This window comes from Ambystoma mexicanum, chromosome 10, assembly GCF_040938575.1.
Source record: "Ambystoma mexicanum isolate Mex_15411 chromosome 10, UKY_AmexF1_1, whole genome shotgun sequence".
Classification (NCBI taxonomy): domain Eukaryota; kingdom Metazoa; phylum Chordata; class Amphibia; order Caudata; family Ambystomatidae; genus Ambystoma; species Ambystoma mexicanum.
The window spans coordinates 340,605,479-340,623,018 of record NC_090932.1 but is presented as its reverse complement, the minus strand read 5'-3'; the positions used below and the strand labels follow the sequence as shown (position 1 = coordinate 340,623,018).

At 45.9% G+C, this 17,540-nt stretch overlaps 1 protein-coding gene across 2 annotated transcripts in view; it reads left to right on the top strand.

The window, feature by feature from the left end:
* ASH2L (ASH2 like, histone lysine methyltransferase complex subunit) overlaps positions 1-17,540 on the top strand; it is a 1,246,012-nt gene that overhangs the window by 633,523 nt on the left and 594,949 nt on the right. Inside the window, exon 9 of one of the 2 annotated variants that reach the window (XM_069617945.1) lies at positions 2,183-2,200. The exons of the other annotated variant lie outside the window; for it this stretch is intronic. Within the exon in view, the coding sequence (XP_069474046.1) occupies positions 2,183-2,200 (18 nt within the window). The remainder of the gene's footprint in view (positions 1-2,182; positions 2,201-17,540) is intronic. 2 annotated transcript variants of the gene reach the window in all.

The following is a 17,540-nucleotide window of genomic DNA, read 5'->3' as shown; positions in this document are numbered from 1 at the left end:
AGAGCAATCAGACTAGCGCTGAAGGCTTTTCTGCCATCTGTACAGGGCAAAAATGTCCTGATAATGACGGACAACACAGTGACCATGCACTACCTCAACAAAAGAGGCGGCATAGTTTTCACTACCACTGTGCAGAGAGGCAATGCAGCTCTGGTTTTGGGCAATTCAAGAAGGAATCTCTCTATCGGCAGTCCACCTAGCCGGAGAGAAGAACTTGACGGCAGACGCTCTGAGCAGGCAGGGCACAGTCTCCCAGGAGTGGGAACTAGCTCAGGAAGTCCTTCAGGAGATCTTCACCCTTTGGGGAACCCCTCAAGTGGATCTGTTTGCCACTAGTACCAACAGAAAATGCGATCAGTTTTGTTCAAGGGAATTTCCCCCGAGAGGAGCTCTAGGGGACGCGTTCGTAGTGGACTGGGAGTCTTTATACCGCTGCCGTTGGAACAAGTTTTGCAGCTGGTGTAGAGAAGAGAATATCAACCCCTTTTCACGTGGTACACCAACGGTGTTATCCTTTCTACTCTACTTGGCAAATTCAGGCCTTCAAGTTGGCACTATCAAGGGCTATCTCGCAGCGCTATCGATCTTCAAGCGCACTGCGGAGGAACCTTTGTATTTCAAATTACCCTTAGTAATACAATTTCTAAAGGGATTAACTAATGTCTACCCTCCAAGACCTTTCCAGGTTCCTTTATGGGACTTAAATGTAGTCTTAAATTTCCTGATGGGTACTCCTTTTGAACCACTCCACTCTTGTTCGCTAAGATTTCTCACCCTTAAAACTGTCTTATTAGTGGCTTTAACATCTGCTAGAAGGGTGAGCGAATTACAAGCTCCATCTTGTAAACCCCCTCATACAATTTTCCATAAAGACAAGGTTGTCCTACGGGTGAAGCCTAATTTCCTCCCAAAGGTGGTTTCTGAATTTCACATCACTCAGAAAATTACCTTACCTTCAGTCTATCCGCCTCCCCATCTGAGGAAAGAGGAAGAAAGGCTACATAGGCTGGACCCAAGGCGGGCTTTAAGCTTTTACATCAGCAGACTTGCTAGGATTAGACAAGCAGACCAACTGTTCGTGGGTTACTCAGGACACAAGTTGGGACTACCGATAACAAAACAAACCATTTCCAGATGGATTATTTTGGCCATCCTGGAATGTTACAAACTGGCAGGATAAGAGCCTCCTCAAAATCTTAGGGCTCATTCAACCAGGGGTATCCCTCCAAAGAGGGGTTCCGGTTCGAGACATATGTGCGGCTGCCACATGGTCGTCCGCAAATACCTTCACAAGATTTTACAACCTGGATTCCTCCTCTAGTCAAGAGACTAGGTTTGGCAAAGCCGTATTACATTCGGTTCATTCCTAAAAGGAAACATGGAGTTTTACTCCCACCTCCAATTGCACACCACTGCTATGGGAGTCTATCAAAGATAAGGAATACGTCGGAGGACACAATCCCTTCGAAGAACAAGTTACTTCTTACCTTGTAACGTTCTTTCGATGGGATGTTCCTCCGACGTATTCCTTATCGCCCCTCCCATCCATCTCTGCATTAATACTTCCCTTGTGGTTGCAGCTTACGCTCCTTCAAGGTCAATAACCAATTCATGTACAACATCTATTAACGTCAAAACGGAACTGAGCAACGGACGCTGCGTGAGTCTATTTATACGTGTGGTGATGTCGATGCCGATACGGAGGCCGTCGATGGTCATCGGCTCGAGGGACGTCGACGCGCAGCGCCCTCTACTGAAATTTCTTTCCGAGGCCAGCAAGCTGGAGATGATCTATATTATCAAAGATAAGGAATACGTCGGAGGAACATCCCATCGAAAGAACGGTACAAGGTAAGAAGTAACTTGTTCTTTTGTGTAGCACTGCTTGTTTCATTGCTGCTGTGAGTACCAGGTTCACGTGTCCTGGAATCTGAACAAATGCGGATAAAGGGACCGACCTTTTTGTTGTACTATACAGCTTGAACATAAATGAAGTCAATTCTGAATCGCCATGGGGCTATACAATGACTGCATAGGTTGATGTATCTACCGTTCTCTCAACAATGTTGATCTCTCCTTGGGCTGGCCTCTTTGTTGTATTAGATGCTAATCCTGCATCAACTGATTGAATTGCCTTGGTTTCCATTTGACAACAAACCTGGTGCTGCTTCTGTCCTTTCAGGTGCAGCCTCTTTTGGAGGTGAATATTTGCCTTCCTGCTACTCGAACTTAAGTATACTGTGTTTTGCTTTGAAGCCTGTTTGTCTTTGCATCGCAGTCTGACAGTCAAGAAATATATGTAACAGTAATTTGATTCTGGTTTGTCTTTTATATTGTACATGACCCAGTCTGAACTGAAATTGGGAGCGTGCTGGTCCGTGTAAAGCCTACATTCAAACAGTTGCTATTCACATTTTCTTTTCCTGAACCACATTCCATTTTGTAATTGATTGAAGTTTGGTACCAGTAAGCAAAATCTGCCACATTTCTTTCCTAAATGTCCCATAGAATGTCACCTGAGAATCTTCATTTTTGCAGCCAAATCATCTCGTTTGTCAACCTCTGCATCTTGGATATGAAGTTAAAAATTACACAGGAAAAGATCGTACAATGTTGTAAAAATATATATTGTTATTTTTTAGAACTCCTATCAAATGGGTGCATAATTTGCATTTGTTTAAAAATGCATTTTTGTTTAAGTATTATCAATTTAATTAGGTAAGCATTCTTAATTACTTGAAATATTAGTTTATTGCATGTGAATTAATTTAAGAACAGTGAAATAACCTGCAGCAGCGCTCTCATGAGGGTATTTGGTGCGCACACACACATTCAGTATTTGTACTGATTTAAGGACATTCAGTAGTGCAGTTGAGGGATGAAGAGAATTTCGGCCTGAGGACTGTTGATTGTCACTTTTTCATAACAATTATAGTATTTTTTTTACAGTATTGTTGCTGCTATTTAATGTTGTGGAATTGCCATTTAAGTTGATTTTTAGTTGACAGTTCTTACTGTTTTGATATCTATTTTCATTGTGCTCACACTTTCAATGAATTTAAATGAGTATTTTTTCATTTGTATTACATAAGAGTTTTGATCATCCCCTTTCAAAACATCACACTATATACATGTGGTGATAGATCGGCCATGTAATGATAATCTAGTCTTAAAACAATACCCAATACATTTATGTATAAAACGATTCTCCTGAAAGGAGGCTGCTATTTGCTACAGTGTGCAAACTAACTTTTTTTTGCAAACTAAATACTATCAAATGTAGTCCAGATTTGCATGTTCTACAATAACGGGCATTGCTAGGTTTGTAAAAAAAATCTGGGGCTAGAGCCCATGGCAAGTTTAGATGTCACAACTTTATCATATGAACGCACGCTCTGCATCACACTTTCGACCGTTAATAATGCATACTATACTGCTCATGCTAATTTGGAAGTCCTGCTAACATGTAGCTATACTGCCACTACAAAGTGTGACCATTCATCCAATAGTACTAGGTAATACTTTGAGGTTATATAAGACAAAGAAAAGCTTGAACAGGACAGCCAAAGACTTCCTTTGGATTGAGAAATTGTACTTAAGCAGCAGCTGGAGAGCTACCCTTTGCCACATTAGCCATACAGTCGCTTGCTTCTGGTTGTTGGGCTGATAAACTGACAGGGGTAGCTTGTAGGCTTAAAAAGTGGTGGGATCTAATTTAATTATACAATGTAGCGAGCAACACTAAACTTGACCAGGGGGAACGGGAAAGAGGGGGTTCTCCCGTTGTGGGAATTTCTTTTTTAAACCCTGTCAAAATCACACTTATTTCAGCATGAAGCTTCTAAAATAAACAGAAAAGTACTATGTATGTTTCTTAGTGATGTAAAGGGCTACCAAATACTGTACCGCTAATAAGCAGTGGCAAGCAGGCATATACAAATACCCAATATAACATAATTGTAAAGCATTTTCAATTGCAACATTGCTTTTTAAAAAATGAAATGTGTGGATTTATTACATTACTGTGTGAGCTGCATTTAGTAGAAATGCAGTATGGACAGAACATACTGCAGTAAAAATGACTCATTTCCATTTCCAACATAGATTAGCCAATTGTTAATACATTTCAATTCAAAGATGCATAATACAAAACAAATATGATTCTTTGCAACAACTGTGAACTGTACAGAGAAACTGGATTGGGTTTCTATAGAAACCAGCTAAAATAAAACATGTCAAATATAATTTAACAAACTGTATAATGTCACAATCTCAAAGAACTTGATTTACCAATTTAACTAGTAAAAGTGTGTGCCTTAGTGCATGCATGCCTTTGAAACAATCAACAATAGCATAATCAGAAACCAATTGCAGTATTCTTCTCTCTACTGAAAGTACAGCAAGGTCCTGTAATCTAGATTGCCCTATTGTACATCTGAGCCCATTGGGAAGTCTCTGTAAAGCACAGAAAGATCTCTCTCAGCTACAACTACTCATTGGCACAGTTTAAGTAATGTTAATCTTTTTTTACAGTTGGAAACATTAGAGAATCTAAACGCTCATACACTTGACCCATATGTAACTGAAGAGTTGGCAGTTACATTGTGATGTACATTCTACAGTACATGATTCATTCTGGCATAAAAAAAGAAATGTTCAAACAAAAAGATCATCTGAAAAGGACTATTGTATACTGTTTCATAGCCTGTAGTTCAAATAATTGAAAATCTAACCTGATTAGTTTATTTCAGTAGGTGGGGATTTAGTGAAGATGTTTCTCAATTTGAAAATTGCAGCTTTTATACGAGTTTTGTTATTCTGCAGGAGTAGTGGGGTTAATAGCTGCTCTTCGCAGTCTGCGACTAACAAGGGAAAGCTGAAGGATTTTAGTTATGGGCTGTTTATTTTTTATGTGAAGACCGGCTGCTATTTAAGCAAATGGGATTGATTACATTTGCTTGCAGCTGCCTTCTACAACATTTAGCTAACAATGAACAGCGATGAGCCGCCACTTACATGGGGCGCTAATTGCATGGTATGTTTCGATTATTCAAAGTGATTGTCATCCTTGGAGGACAAGAAGTCTAAATGGCCAAGCTGATCTTCTAGGTTTCCATTGGTTGAAATGCATAATACATGAGTTTTCTTTTTTTAAATTATTATTAGGGTATTTATTGAGTGCAGACCTAGCTTGGGAAAATAAAGGTGCAGTTTATAATCATAAGGGGAAGAACATGGTGAAGGAATCAGAGAAACAAGGGTACAGGGAAATAACAGGGGAGGGGAGCTGCAATCCCGTAGCAAGGGATCTAGACGCAACTTAAGGGTGGAGTGGGTGCAGGAAAAGCAGATCACACAGTCTCAGGTTGGTGGGGAGTGGAGGACGATGCAATTCCCATGGATTTTGACTGTATCTCGATCAATGATCCGTTTTGGAACCACTGCAGTTAGTGCAAGAAACCTAGCCTAGTATGTATTTTATATAGTGCAGCAAAATGTGTCCAGTATCGCGTGTGAACCCTGGAGCGCCTATGTGTTTACACACTTATGTCGTACAAAACCAAAAGGGCTTTTGTGGGCATGTCTCGGGAGGATAGCTCAGTGTCAACGTGAACGCCTTGGAAGCAATGCATCACGGAGTAACACAAGTTCGATCCCCGGGTCCGCGCTTAGAAACCTCTGGGTATTAAGTGCGTTATAAATAACCTATCATATCATTTTCATATCATATATACAATACAGTGCGCAGAAGTCTTATGGACACATATGTACGGTACAATGCACTTTATCGAGGGCTATTGAGACATGAATGTAGATGTTTTTACACGTCCCATGATGAGGCATAAAATGTGGAGTATTATATATGTATGCGCTGTGGGTGTGTAATGAGCAGCTTATTAAGTCCTACATAGTGTTCAGTGTAATGTGTATGTTTAAAACTATGTTCATGCCTTCTGAATGTAAATATGTACATACACAATAGACTGTACATGCTCATCAATGCAAGATCTATAAATGCATAGATAGTGTGAAACTCAATATCGTGTGTGTCTAATATGCACTGCAATTTGCATTAAATGATGGGTAAATGCAGGAGTGTGTGGGAAGGTGTACAGACTATTTGTTGTGTCTTGAGAATGCGTATGTATGTACATATAACCCGTACAATGAATACACTCATTTTGGAATACCTGCATACATTTGTCTGTGAAGTCTGTAGTGTATCCTGTCTGTGTCCAATGAATATGCAGGTGCACATATAGCATACTATCTAATCCGCATTCCATACTGAGCAGTGCCACCTATCTGTCTGTAAATATAGTGCCAATAGTAGGTGCTGTTGCCCAGGACTATTTGCATGTGTAGGTATATAAACCTGCATAATGTGCATTTATTATTTTGTGTGTGTGTATTTTATGTGCAGTGTATTCGATGTTCACAACCGACAAATGCGCTTCACTCTCGAGTGTATGTTATATGCTATGCACATGATATGAGTAACCATCCTGTGACTGCAGATTTGTACTTTCGCATTAATAACCACTATGATTACAACCATTTGATCTTGAGAAACATGCCATGTAGCACTAAACTTCAGTGTGTGCTTCAACCATGCGAGCGGTGCATGTGTATTAACATAAAGGATTGGAACCAGATGTGGCCCAGGGGGCATCATATATGTGAGTGAAATGTGTTCACCAAGGATGTGAATAAAGTGGGATTTGAATGTATGTTACAAGGGAGTGAGCTGAGTGTTTGGATCAGGGGTCTGCACACAGTGTGCATCATGGATGGATACTCAGTGTGGGTAGCAAAGGTGTGAGCGTCATGGATGGGATCTAGCTGTCAGCAGCGGATGTGATTTGTGGATGTGAGCCGAGTTTAGATAGCACAAATGTGAGCAGTGTGTGTGCATTGTGTATAAAAGCTGAATGTGGATAGCATAGGCATGGGCAGAGTGTGTGCATCATGGATGGAAGCTGAGCATGGATAGCATAAGCGTGAGCAGAGTGTGTCCATCATAGATGGAAGCTGAGCGTGGGAAGCGTAGTTGTGAGAAACATGTGTGCATCTTGGATGGAAGCGGAGTGTGGATATCATAGGCGTGAGCACAGTGTGTCCCTAAAGGATGGGAGCTGTGCATGGGAAACGTAGTTGTGAACAGTGTGTTAGCATCATGAATGGAAGCAGTGTGGATAGCATAGGCGTGAGCAGAGTGTGTGCAACATGGATGGATGGAAGCTGAGCGTGGATAGCGTAGTTGTGAGCAAAATGTGCATCATGGATGGGAGCTGATTGTCTGTAGCATAGGCATGATCAGAGTGTGTCCATCATGGATGGGACGTGTGTGTGTGTGTGTGTGTGTGTGTGTAGCGTAGTTGTGAGCAAAGTGTGTGCATCATGGATGGGAGCTGGATGTGGGTAGCAAGAATGTGTGCAGCAGAAGACCGGGTAACAGTACCAAGTCACACGGCCGCTCTCTGTTTGGCCCAACCTGGGTTGTGAAGTTAATCCGAATTCAGAAAAATTGAGTTATGTTATCAAAATTTGATTAAAGTTTTCCCAATAAATGAGTCGCTGTTGTGTTTCACAAGTGATAATTTGTTTTTTTTTTCTTTTTCCATTTCCACTCATTTATTGGGAAACTTGGGAAATTTGAATCAAATTTTGATAACATAACTCAATTTTTCTGAATTCGGATTAACTTCACAACCCAGGTTGGGCCAAACAGAGAGCGGCCGTGTGACTTGGTACTCTTACCCGGTCTTCTGCTGCACATGTATTTGGAGTCGGGGTGTCTCCAGACTCTTCACAGCCAGCTCCCGCACACCTTTTTTTGAACCACATGTATCTACAGAAACTGAGCATGATTGAATCTTAATTTATTTCTACTAAGTGGTGCCCACTCATTTTTCTCTTTGCTCTTTTTCTCGCCCTTTGTGAGACACACGGCAGCGGAGGCACACATTTGTTGACTTTTACGCTTTATATTTGGAATAATATGTCGTTTGAGGATATTGAAGGTCTTTCATGAAAATGTGCTGAAACCCTAGGGTTTTCCACTGAGGAAGCAACTGCAATTCTCAAACTTATAAGTGAAACGTCATTTGTGACGCACGTGACCACACCAAAAGATCCAGCCAAACGGATTAAACAGCTAGAGGATCTAATACGCAAAGAAATCAATAGGAAATTACATGCGATTACCTTGGGTCGTTATTTTAAAAACCAACGGATCCCTAGAGGCCTGCGCATACAACTCCGCCCCACCTTGTGTAAGGAGAGCAAAGAGTTTGTTCGCAAGTGGGAGGCTATCTTGAACAAATGCTCTTTAGACCTGATTTTACTGACCATCCAAGAACTTGAAAATCTGACCTCTCTGAATACGGAGACCCAAGACAAAGAACTAGTTGGCTCATTAGGAAAAGAGGAATGCAATATTATGTTGACAGATATCAATACCAAACTTGAGGACCACAAAACCGAGTTGGAACAGAAAAAAATCAAAAAATTCAAACGAGACACACATGATTACATCAACGAAGAAGTCTATACGTGGATGGAGAAGTATGGACCAGTAGTAACCAGAAAACTCTATAAATATCCATCGGATAACACCTCTAGCTCTGATTCAGAGGCACAGAGGGATTCTGAAACCCCTACAGAACAGAGGGTTCTAATCAAGACAACCAGTCCTTCCACACAAGCACCATCAACCTCGGCTTTTTTAGGCGCTCGCCCAAAAGAACCCACAGGGGGAGGAGGAAATCTAAGGAACAAACCGCAAGCGTGACTACAACTAAGGAAAACTTAGTCATTAAAATCTCTGACAGGATACTCAGTAAGACAGAAGAGGACACATTACAGAAGGGACTAAGTTTTGTACCAACCTACGGCACAACATTATTCGACACCAAGATCGAACTTTACAAATTTGTTAGAAAGTTGAAATTGAAGGTTTTTTTTGAAGAACTAGAAACCCAAGAATATCCAGCAAACGGACCTGATTTTCAAGAATTCAGAGCAAAGAGTGGATTCATACCGCCCATTACAGTACCGTCTATTGATATTTTTCAGAAACTGGTCACTCAGGATCTCAAACGTATCAGCTACAAAACTCCTCCGCATAAGAATTTCAAACCCCATGAGATGAAACTCATTAAGGAGCTCTATGGAGATAAGAATATAACAATACGCCCCGCAGACAAAGGGGGCGCTTTGGTTATCTTGAATACAGCTGACTACAACTCAGAGTGCATGAGACAACTACAAGATCGAACTACATATTCTACCCTGGAGCATGACCCAACTATTTCCATTAGACAGAACTTGGAGGCACTACTGGACAAAGCCTTGGAATTAGATTGGATCAACGAACACACGCACACATTTTTTAACAATAACCATCCCAGAATCCCAAATTTTGATACATTACCCAAAATCCATAAAGATCTGACTAAACCACCTGGAAGACCCATAGTCGCAGGCATGGATAGCATCAACCAACCATTAGGCGTCTACATGTTTTTTTTTATTTATTTATTTTTTTTGGGGTTTTTTTTTCCGACAACCTCTGATTTTGAAAACCCCTACTTACATTTGCGACACTACCCATTTTCTCCAGAAACTCAACTCCACAACTTTCCAACAAGATCACTTCATGTTTACCATTGACGTCAAGAGCTTATATACTTCCATACCACATGACCTCGGAATCGAATTGGTCGAATGGATATTATTGCAAACACCCGATGTCTGAGCACAGAAGGAATTTATATTGACTTTTCTCCAATTCATCGCTGAGAATTCATACTTTCAATACCGTAACCAATTTATTCTACAGACCTCCGTGGTGGTGCCCTCATACGCCAATTGCTTCATGTACAAATTTGAGATGGATCACGTACTCCGCAAACATGAATGGAACAAAGACATACATCTCTGGACACGATTCATTGATGATATTTTTGGAGAGGTACTCGTATAGCATTTGATACCTTCTTCGAGTACCTTAATAGCATTGACAGGCGCATTCAGTTTACTAGAGAAATCTCATATGACAAGATTACTTTCCTCGATGTCAAGATTGAGAAGAATGTAACAGGTTACAGCACAACCCTTTTTCGGAAAGCCACCGACCGTAACAACTTACTGCACCACTTGAGCTTTCACCAACCTAGCCTACTAGAGAATCTCCCATGCAGCCAACTTTTACGTGTCAAAAAGATTGTCAGCGACCCGGAAGACTGCATAGCACAGCAGCTTGAAATCAAAGAGAAGTTCCTAGCACGTGGCTACAAAAGAGAGGAACTTGATTTAGCAGCCCAAAGGGTCAGCGCTTTAGACCGAGACACTGTTTTCCGCTCCCAAGAAAACCAAGAGAGCTCAAATCGCCTGTTTATGTCTCTAAATTTTCTGTGCAGAGTAACAAAATCAAAAGAAATATTAAGAAACACTGGAGTATTTTCAAAAATGACACAAGGGTACAAAACCTGTTTAGTGAACTTTCGTTGTTCGCCTACCAAAGGAGTAGAAATCTCAGGGATCAACTGGTGCACACAAGACCACCATCGAAAGAACCCATCAATCAACGCACTGGAACATATCCCTGTCTCCACTGCACGAACTGTAACTTGGTAATTAAAGGCAATGTCATTCACCATCCACGCACAGGCAAGCACATTTTCCTCAAAACATTTGGAACCTGCGATAGTGCCAACATCATTTATGGTATCAAATGCCCTTGTGGGAAGTTTTTATGTGGGCCAATCCACCAGGCCAGCCAAAACACGGTGGAATGAACATCGGTCCTGCATCCACAATGCTAACCCCAACTCTGCTGTGGCCCGCCATTGGGTCGCAAATCACCACAACCGAACACAAATAAGATTCCTGATTCTCGAGGTTCTGGCAAAAAATAACCCACATGAAGATTTGGGTTTGCGACTTAACCGCAGGGAAACTTTTTGGATTGACAAACTCTGCAGCCTAACACCCAATGGTCTCAACGAGGAAATTAATTACCATTGCTTCATTTGAAATGTGATGTATTTCCTGTTTGAATAGATTCTTTACTCTAACACGGTTTATACTCGTGCGACATCCGTGGTTTACAACTGTTTCCTAATTATGTATGACGTTTTGAGCATTCTATTTTCATTTTAACTTTAGCTTGGCGTGAGTGTGTTTCAACACTCTGTACCCACTTGCTGTTTTATTTATTTTGATCATTAATACCATGTGAATGTTTGAGCATCCTTTTTTTTCCATTACCTCATGGTATCGTGTTTATTAGCACCTAATTCCCATGCAACATCCGGCCTCTGCTGCATTGTCGCACCTCCCGGACAACCCGTCTGGGACCCAAGGTGCCGCCTCTTGGCGACACCTCCCGTGACAATGTTGCTCCATTCATTTACATTACTCTCTGATTTTTAGAGAGTCCCCCTTATATTTTATTACCCCCCCTTCTTTTTGTTCCTTGCCACTATTCTTCCAATGTCCCATTTCAACTTCTCCTGTCCACACAGGATTTCTTCTATTTCTATTTTTATTTTTTTCCGTTTTGCTCCATGTGTATTTATGGTATTACCTCACGATGTCCTAGAATTGCTTAGAAAATCATTTTACAACCTGTTACTCTCACAAACAGTGTTTGCAGTATCCATCGCCCCACGCCTGTTAAGAGTACCATTACCGTAGCAACGTTTCAATGCGGCTACCCGGCAGACAGAGGCTTCGCTCGTCTGCACGCGCAGCAACCACCCATGCAGTCCAGGGTATGTCCTTTACCCATTCAGGATTTTTGTGATAATACTGCACGTAGAGTCTTTATTTCGAGGGGATTGTGTCCTCCGACGTATTCCATATCTATGACAGATAATGTCCACAGCTGTGCTGCTTCGGAAAATCTTTGGCTCCTGCGTTGATGACGTCGATGCGCCGTCCCCGAGGACCTCCTCCGACGGCCGACGTCACCCGATGTGATAAGTAGGACGCACGACGCCCATAGCCTCAGTTCCGTTTTTTCTGCGAACGTGTTCGCTTCGTGAATCTCGGTACACCTCGACTCGTTGGAGTTGCTGTTTTCTTTCTCGGTTCATTAAACCTGTTCGGTTGGTGTTAAGACCTGTTTGTGGCGATGCCTTTCATCTTCGACCCCGCATCCGGGCTTCAAGAACTGTGGGGACTGTGGGTCCAAGATGTCGGTCACAGACTCGCGCAACGCCTGCCTCTGGTGCCTCGGTGAGGCCCACGATACGGACGACTGTGTCGACTGCCAGTCGCTCACTGCGAAGGCCTTGCGAGAACGCGAGAAGAAACTGTCGGTAGGTCGGGTGTCTAAGCCCCGGAAGTCGAGGTCTGCGGGGCTTTCAACCGATGACTCGAGGGGTGACTCTCTGCGTCGTCGTCGGAAGTCCGGTGGGTCTCCTTCCAGGAGTCGGTCTCGCCACTCCTCCGCCTCTTCTAGGCATTCCAGGGGAAGCGCCGGCATAGGTCGCCTTCCCTGTCCTCTTCCGAGGACTCCGCCCGTCGGCGGGTCGCTTATCCCTCCATACAAGCGACACCGGAGGAATGGGCTTCCTTCGGGAAGCAGATGCTAGCGATTTTGGAATCGCAGGGCACCGGTCCGTCTGCGCCTCCGAGTGGGGTCGGTCGGCACCGGTCGAGAGACACCGTCCGTACGCCTTCGGGCTCGGGTGGTCGGCACGGCTCGCGGGAGAGGTCCCGCTCGGACAAGGGTAGCCATTCTCGCCATGCCCGTTCCAGGTCCCGGTCCTCGACGCGCTCGAGGCCGTGCGATCCTGTGCCATCTTGAAGAAGACGTCGACGCCTGTGGCGCCGAGGTCGTCGACGATTTCTCTCGAGGGTCTGTCTTCGAGGGGGTCGTCGGCGCCCAGGTTGTCGAGAGACACGCTCGGAGCTCTGGCTTCGAGGACTGTGTTGACGTCGCAGATGCTGGTGGCGTTGCAGCTGACATCGACGCTGATTCGCTCAACGTCGACGCCCTCAACGCCTTTTCTGTCGACGCCGACTCGCTCCGCGCCCTCGATGCCTTTCGAGGCGGTTGTGTCGGAGGGGCCCCGTGGCACGGCTATGGCTATGGCTAAGGTCCGGGACTGCTTTGGTCCGCAGAGGTCTTCCTCTCCCCACCTGGAGTACATTTCAGAGGGTGATGAAGGCTCTGATGGCGGCCTGGTTCCGGTTCCGGATGACGTTATCTCGGGCCATAGTCAGTTTGATGACCTGAGGCAGTCACTGCATGATGCCAGTGGACTGGACACCTCTCCGGAGGTGGAGTTTTGTCGGCCGGAGCCTGGCACTCATGCCGATTCGTCATATCGGCGCCTTATGTCTCGGGTTACCGAGTACTTGGGTTGGTCAGCTCCCCCAGGGGAGTTCGTTCAGGATGATCTTAAGGACATCCTTGATCTCGGTCCACCCACTGACCCGGTTTTGCCTTTTCATATGGCTTTGCAGAGAAGGGTGGCGGCGGCTTGGACTGCTCCGGAGAGTCTCCCGGCAGTGGGCAAGTCTTTGCCGCGAAAATACCGTCCAGCCAGTAGCAACCCCTGCTACTTGTCTAGGCACCCCACCCCGGAGAGTTTGGTGGTGCAGGCGGCTACGCAGGCGTCGTATCCCACCATCCCTCCGGATAGGGACGACAAACGTTTTGACGGCTGGGCGAAGAAAGCGTTTTCTTCTGGGGGTATGGCGCTTCAGGCGGCCAACTCCATATGTGCCTTGTCTCGTTTCACACACACTCTGTGGAACTGTGTTGCATTAGCGGCTGATCATATTCCCGAAGGGGATGAACGGGATGGTTTCCTTGCTATGGTTCAGGATGGCAAGGATGCCATGTGTGAGGCCGTTCAGTCGGTTTGGACTTGGCGGCTTGTGTCAGCCGGTCCATGGCGGCGAGCACTGTGATGCGCAGGTTTGCGTGGTTGAGGAAGTCTGGGTTCGCTCCTGATGTGCAGTCCCGCCTCCTCAACATGCCCTTTCACGGTGAACACTTTTTTTTTGGCAGCAAGGCTGACGAGAGCCTTGAGAGGTTGCAGACCTCCAAAGCTGCAGCAAAGTCGTTGGGCGCTGCAGTTCGCCAACCTCCGCCTTTTCGTCCTAGGGGACAGCAATGGAGGGGAGGTTCCTTTCGCTATTACTCGTCCTTCAGTAAAGCGAGAGGAGCTAGCAGTCAAAGAGGCCATCGTAAGAGTGCCAGGTACTCGAGGTGCCAAAGCCGCTCGGGCAGTTGCCTCTTTGCCCTCAGGCAACGCCGCAACCGCTACCACTCAGTCATGAGGCCAGGTCCCATGGTTCGCCGGTTGGGGGAAGGCTGGCGCAGCATCTTGTAGAGTGGCAAGCCATTACTTCGGATGTGTGGGTTCTGGAGATCATAACCCACGGCTACTGTCTTCCTTTACGGCAGAGGCCTCACGACAATCCACCAGGGAACCTCTCTTTGAAGAGTCCGGATCCGCTCCTTGCGCAGGAAATTCAAGCCCTGCTGGAGAAAGGTGCCTGTAGCGGAGAGAAACAAGGGATGGTATTCCCCTTATTTTTTGATTTCAAAGAAAGACGGGGGATTGAGACCCATCATGGACTTGCGTTTTGAACAAACTCCTCAGGAAGGACAAGTTCAAGATGGTGACTCTTTCTCAAGTCCTCCAGGCCCTTCAACTTCAGGACTGGTTGGTGTCTCTCGACCTCAAGGATGCTTACTTCCATGTGCCGATCCATCCCAAGCACAAGAAGTACCTGAGGTTCGCGGTTGGCGACTCGCACTTTCAGTTTCGGGTCCTGCCATTCGGATTGACCTCCGCCCCGAGGGTTTTCACCAAGCTCATGGTGGTGGTGGCAGCGCATCTCAGGAAAGGGGGATTCACATCTACCCCTACCTGGACGATTGGTTGATCAAGGGGAGCTCTCCCGAGCAAGTCCTGGATCATCTGTCCGTCACCTGCCACTCCCTTCACAGGCTGGCTTCTCCCTCAATTTAAAGAAGTCCCATTTGACACCAAAGCAGCGGCTCCAGTACATCGGAGCAGTGCTCGACACGTCCCTGGGGCAGTGTTTTCCTCCTCAGGTGAGGGCTCTTCACATTCAGCAGATGGTGCACAAATTTCAGTTTGCCCAGACTCTCCCAGCGTCCGAGTTCTTGAGACTGCTCGGCCTCATGGCATCCTGCATTCTTCTGGTGCAGAGGCTAGTCTGCGGATGAGATCTTTGCAGTGGGCACTCAAGCTCCAGTGGTCTCAGTCCTCCGGCAGGCTGTCTGACCCTGTTCAGGTTCCGCCCTCAGTAGCCCGGGACCTTCTGTGGTGGGCCGTCGGGGGCAGTCTGATGAAGGGTGCCCCATTTCGGCTGCCCTGGCCGGATGTGACGATCGTGACGGACACATCCCTCACGGGATGGGGAGCTCATGCCAACGAGCTGACAGTCAACGGTCGTTGGTCTCCGTCGGAGTCCAGACTCCATATCAATCTGTTGGAGCTGAGGGCCGTCATGCTTGCCCTGAAGGCTTTTCTGCCGACTGCGCGGGGGAAGAGTGTCCTGATTCTGACGGACAACACGGTGGCCATGCACTACCTCAACAAAAAGGGGGGGGGGGGGGAAGGGTCACTTCCGCTGTGCAGGGAGGCGATGCAGCACGAGTTCTGGGCCATCCAGCAGGAAGTTTCGATCTCGGCAGTTCATCTGGCCGGACACGACAACGAGACGGCGGACGCTCTGAGCAGGCAGAGCACAATCTCTCACTAGTGGGAGCTGGCTCAGGAGATTCTCCTGGAGATCTTCGCCCTTTGGGGGACCCCTCAAGTGGATCTCTTCGCCTCCAGTGTCAACCGGAAGTGCGAAAGGTTTTGCTCGCAGGAATTTCCTCCAAAAGGAGCCTTAGGAGACGCGTTCGTGGTGGAGTGGTCATTCCCACTGCTGTACGCGTTTCCTCCAGTCCCCGTCATCCCGCAAGTGTTGCGGAGGTTACGGAGGTTCGGTTCCCGGATGATCCTCATTGCTCCGGCATGGTCCCGGAGGACGTGGTACCCAGACCTTCTAGACTTGTCCATCTGCCCTCCACGTCGTCTTCCCTACCGAGACGATCTGCTCTCACGGGAGGGGGGTCAGGTTCTCCATCCAGAGGTCAGATCCCTCAATCTTCACGCTTGGCTTCTGAAAGGTTGAGGTATAAGGATTGGGACCTCCCTGAAGACGTGATGGAGGTGTTGCTCTCGGCCAGGCGGCCGGCAACAAAGTCTCTGTACCGTTGCCGTTGGACAAAGTTCTGCGACTGGTGCAGAGTTCAGAATGTGGATCCTTTTGAATGCGACATTCCCATAGTTTTGTCTTTTTTGCTTTCTTTGGCCCACAGGGGCTTGCAAGTGGGGACCATTAAAGGTTACCGGGCGGCGCTGTCCATATTTAAGCGCTCGTCTGAAGAGTGTTCATATTTTAAGATGCCTTTCATTTCGCAGTTTTTGAAAGGGCTCACTAATGTGTTCCCTCCGTCACCTTTTTTGGTGCCAGGTTGGGATTTGAACCTTGTTCTTAAGTTTCTTATGTGTGCTCCGTTTGAGCCTTTACATTCTTGCCCTTTGAGGCTGTTAACTCTGAAAACTGTTTTTAGTTGCGGTTACTTCCGCTGGCAGAGTGAGTGAGTTACAGGCACTTTCAGTTAAGCCACCCTTCACTGTGTTTCACAAGGACAGGGTTGTCCTTAGAGTTCGTCCTTCTTTTCTTCCAAAGGTGGTCTCGGAATTTCATTTGAGCCAGAAGGTTGTTCTTCCGGCGTTCTATCCTCCTCCACATCCTGGTAAGGAAGAGGAGAGGCTCAATAGGCTTGATCTTAGGAGAGCGTTGAGCTTTTATATCTCGCGCATGTCCCAGGTCAGAGTGGACGATCAACTTTTCATTGGTTACGTTGGAAAGCGTTTGGGACAAGCTGTGACGAAACAGTCTTTGTCTCGTTGGATTATTTTAGCTATCTCCGAGTGTTACCGCTTGGCGGGTAAGGACCCTCTGTCTGGCTTGCGGGCCCATTCTACCAGAGGAGTGGCTGCGTCTACTGCCCTGCAGAGTGGAGTTCCTATTCGTCACATCTGTGATGCAGCCACCTGGGCTTCAGTACATACTTTTGTACGTCACTATTCCCTCGATTCCGTCAGAGGGCAAGATCTGGCCTTTGGCAAGGCTGTTCTCTATTCCGCAATTTGATCGGGCATGCTAAATTTGTATTCTAAATTATTTCCTACCTCCTTGCTTGGTACTGCTTTGGGAGTCTGTCATAGATATGGAATACGTCGGAGGACCCAATCCCCTCGAAGAACAAGTTACTTTCTTACCTGGTAACGTTCTTTCGATAGGATGGTCCGACGACGTATTCCATATCGCTCCCTCACTGCCTTCCCCGCTTCAGAATTTCTTTTGCAATTGCAGCTTGCGTTCAGCAAGGCCTTGTGTTTCTGACTGGCAGAAAACTGGTGGCACACGTTCTGGGAAAAAACTATAACTGAGGCTATGGGCGTCGTGCGTCCTACTTATCA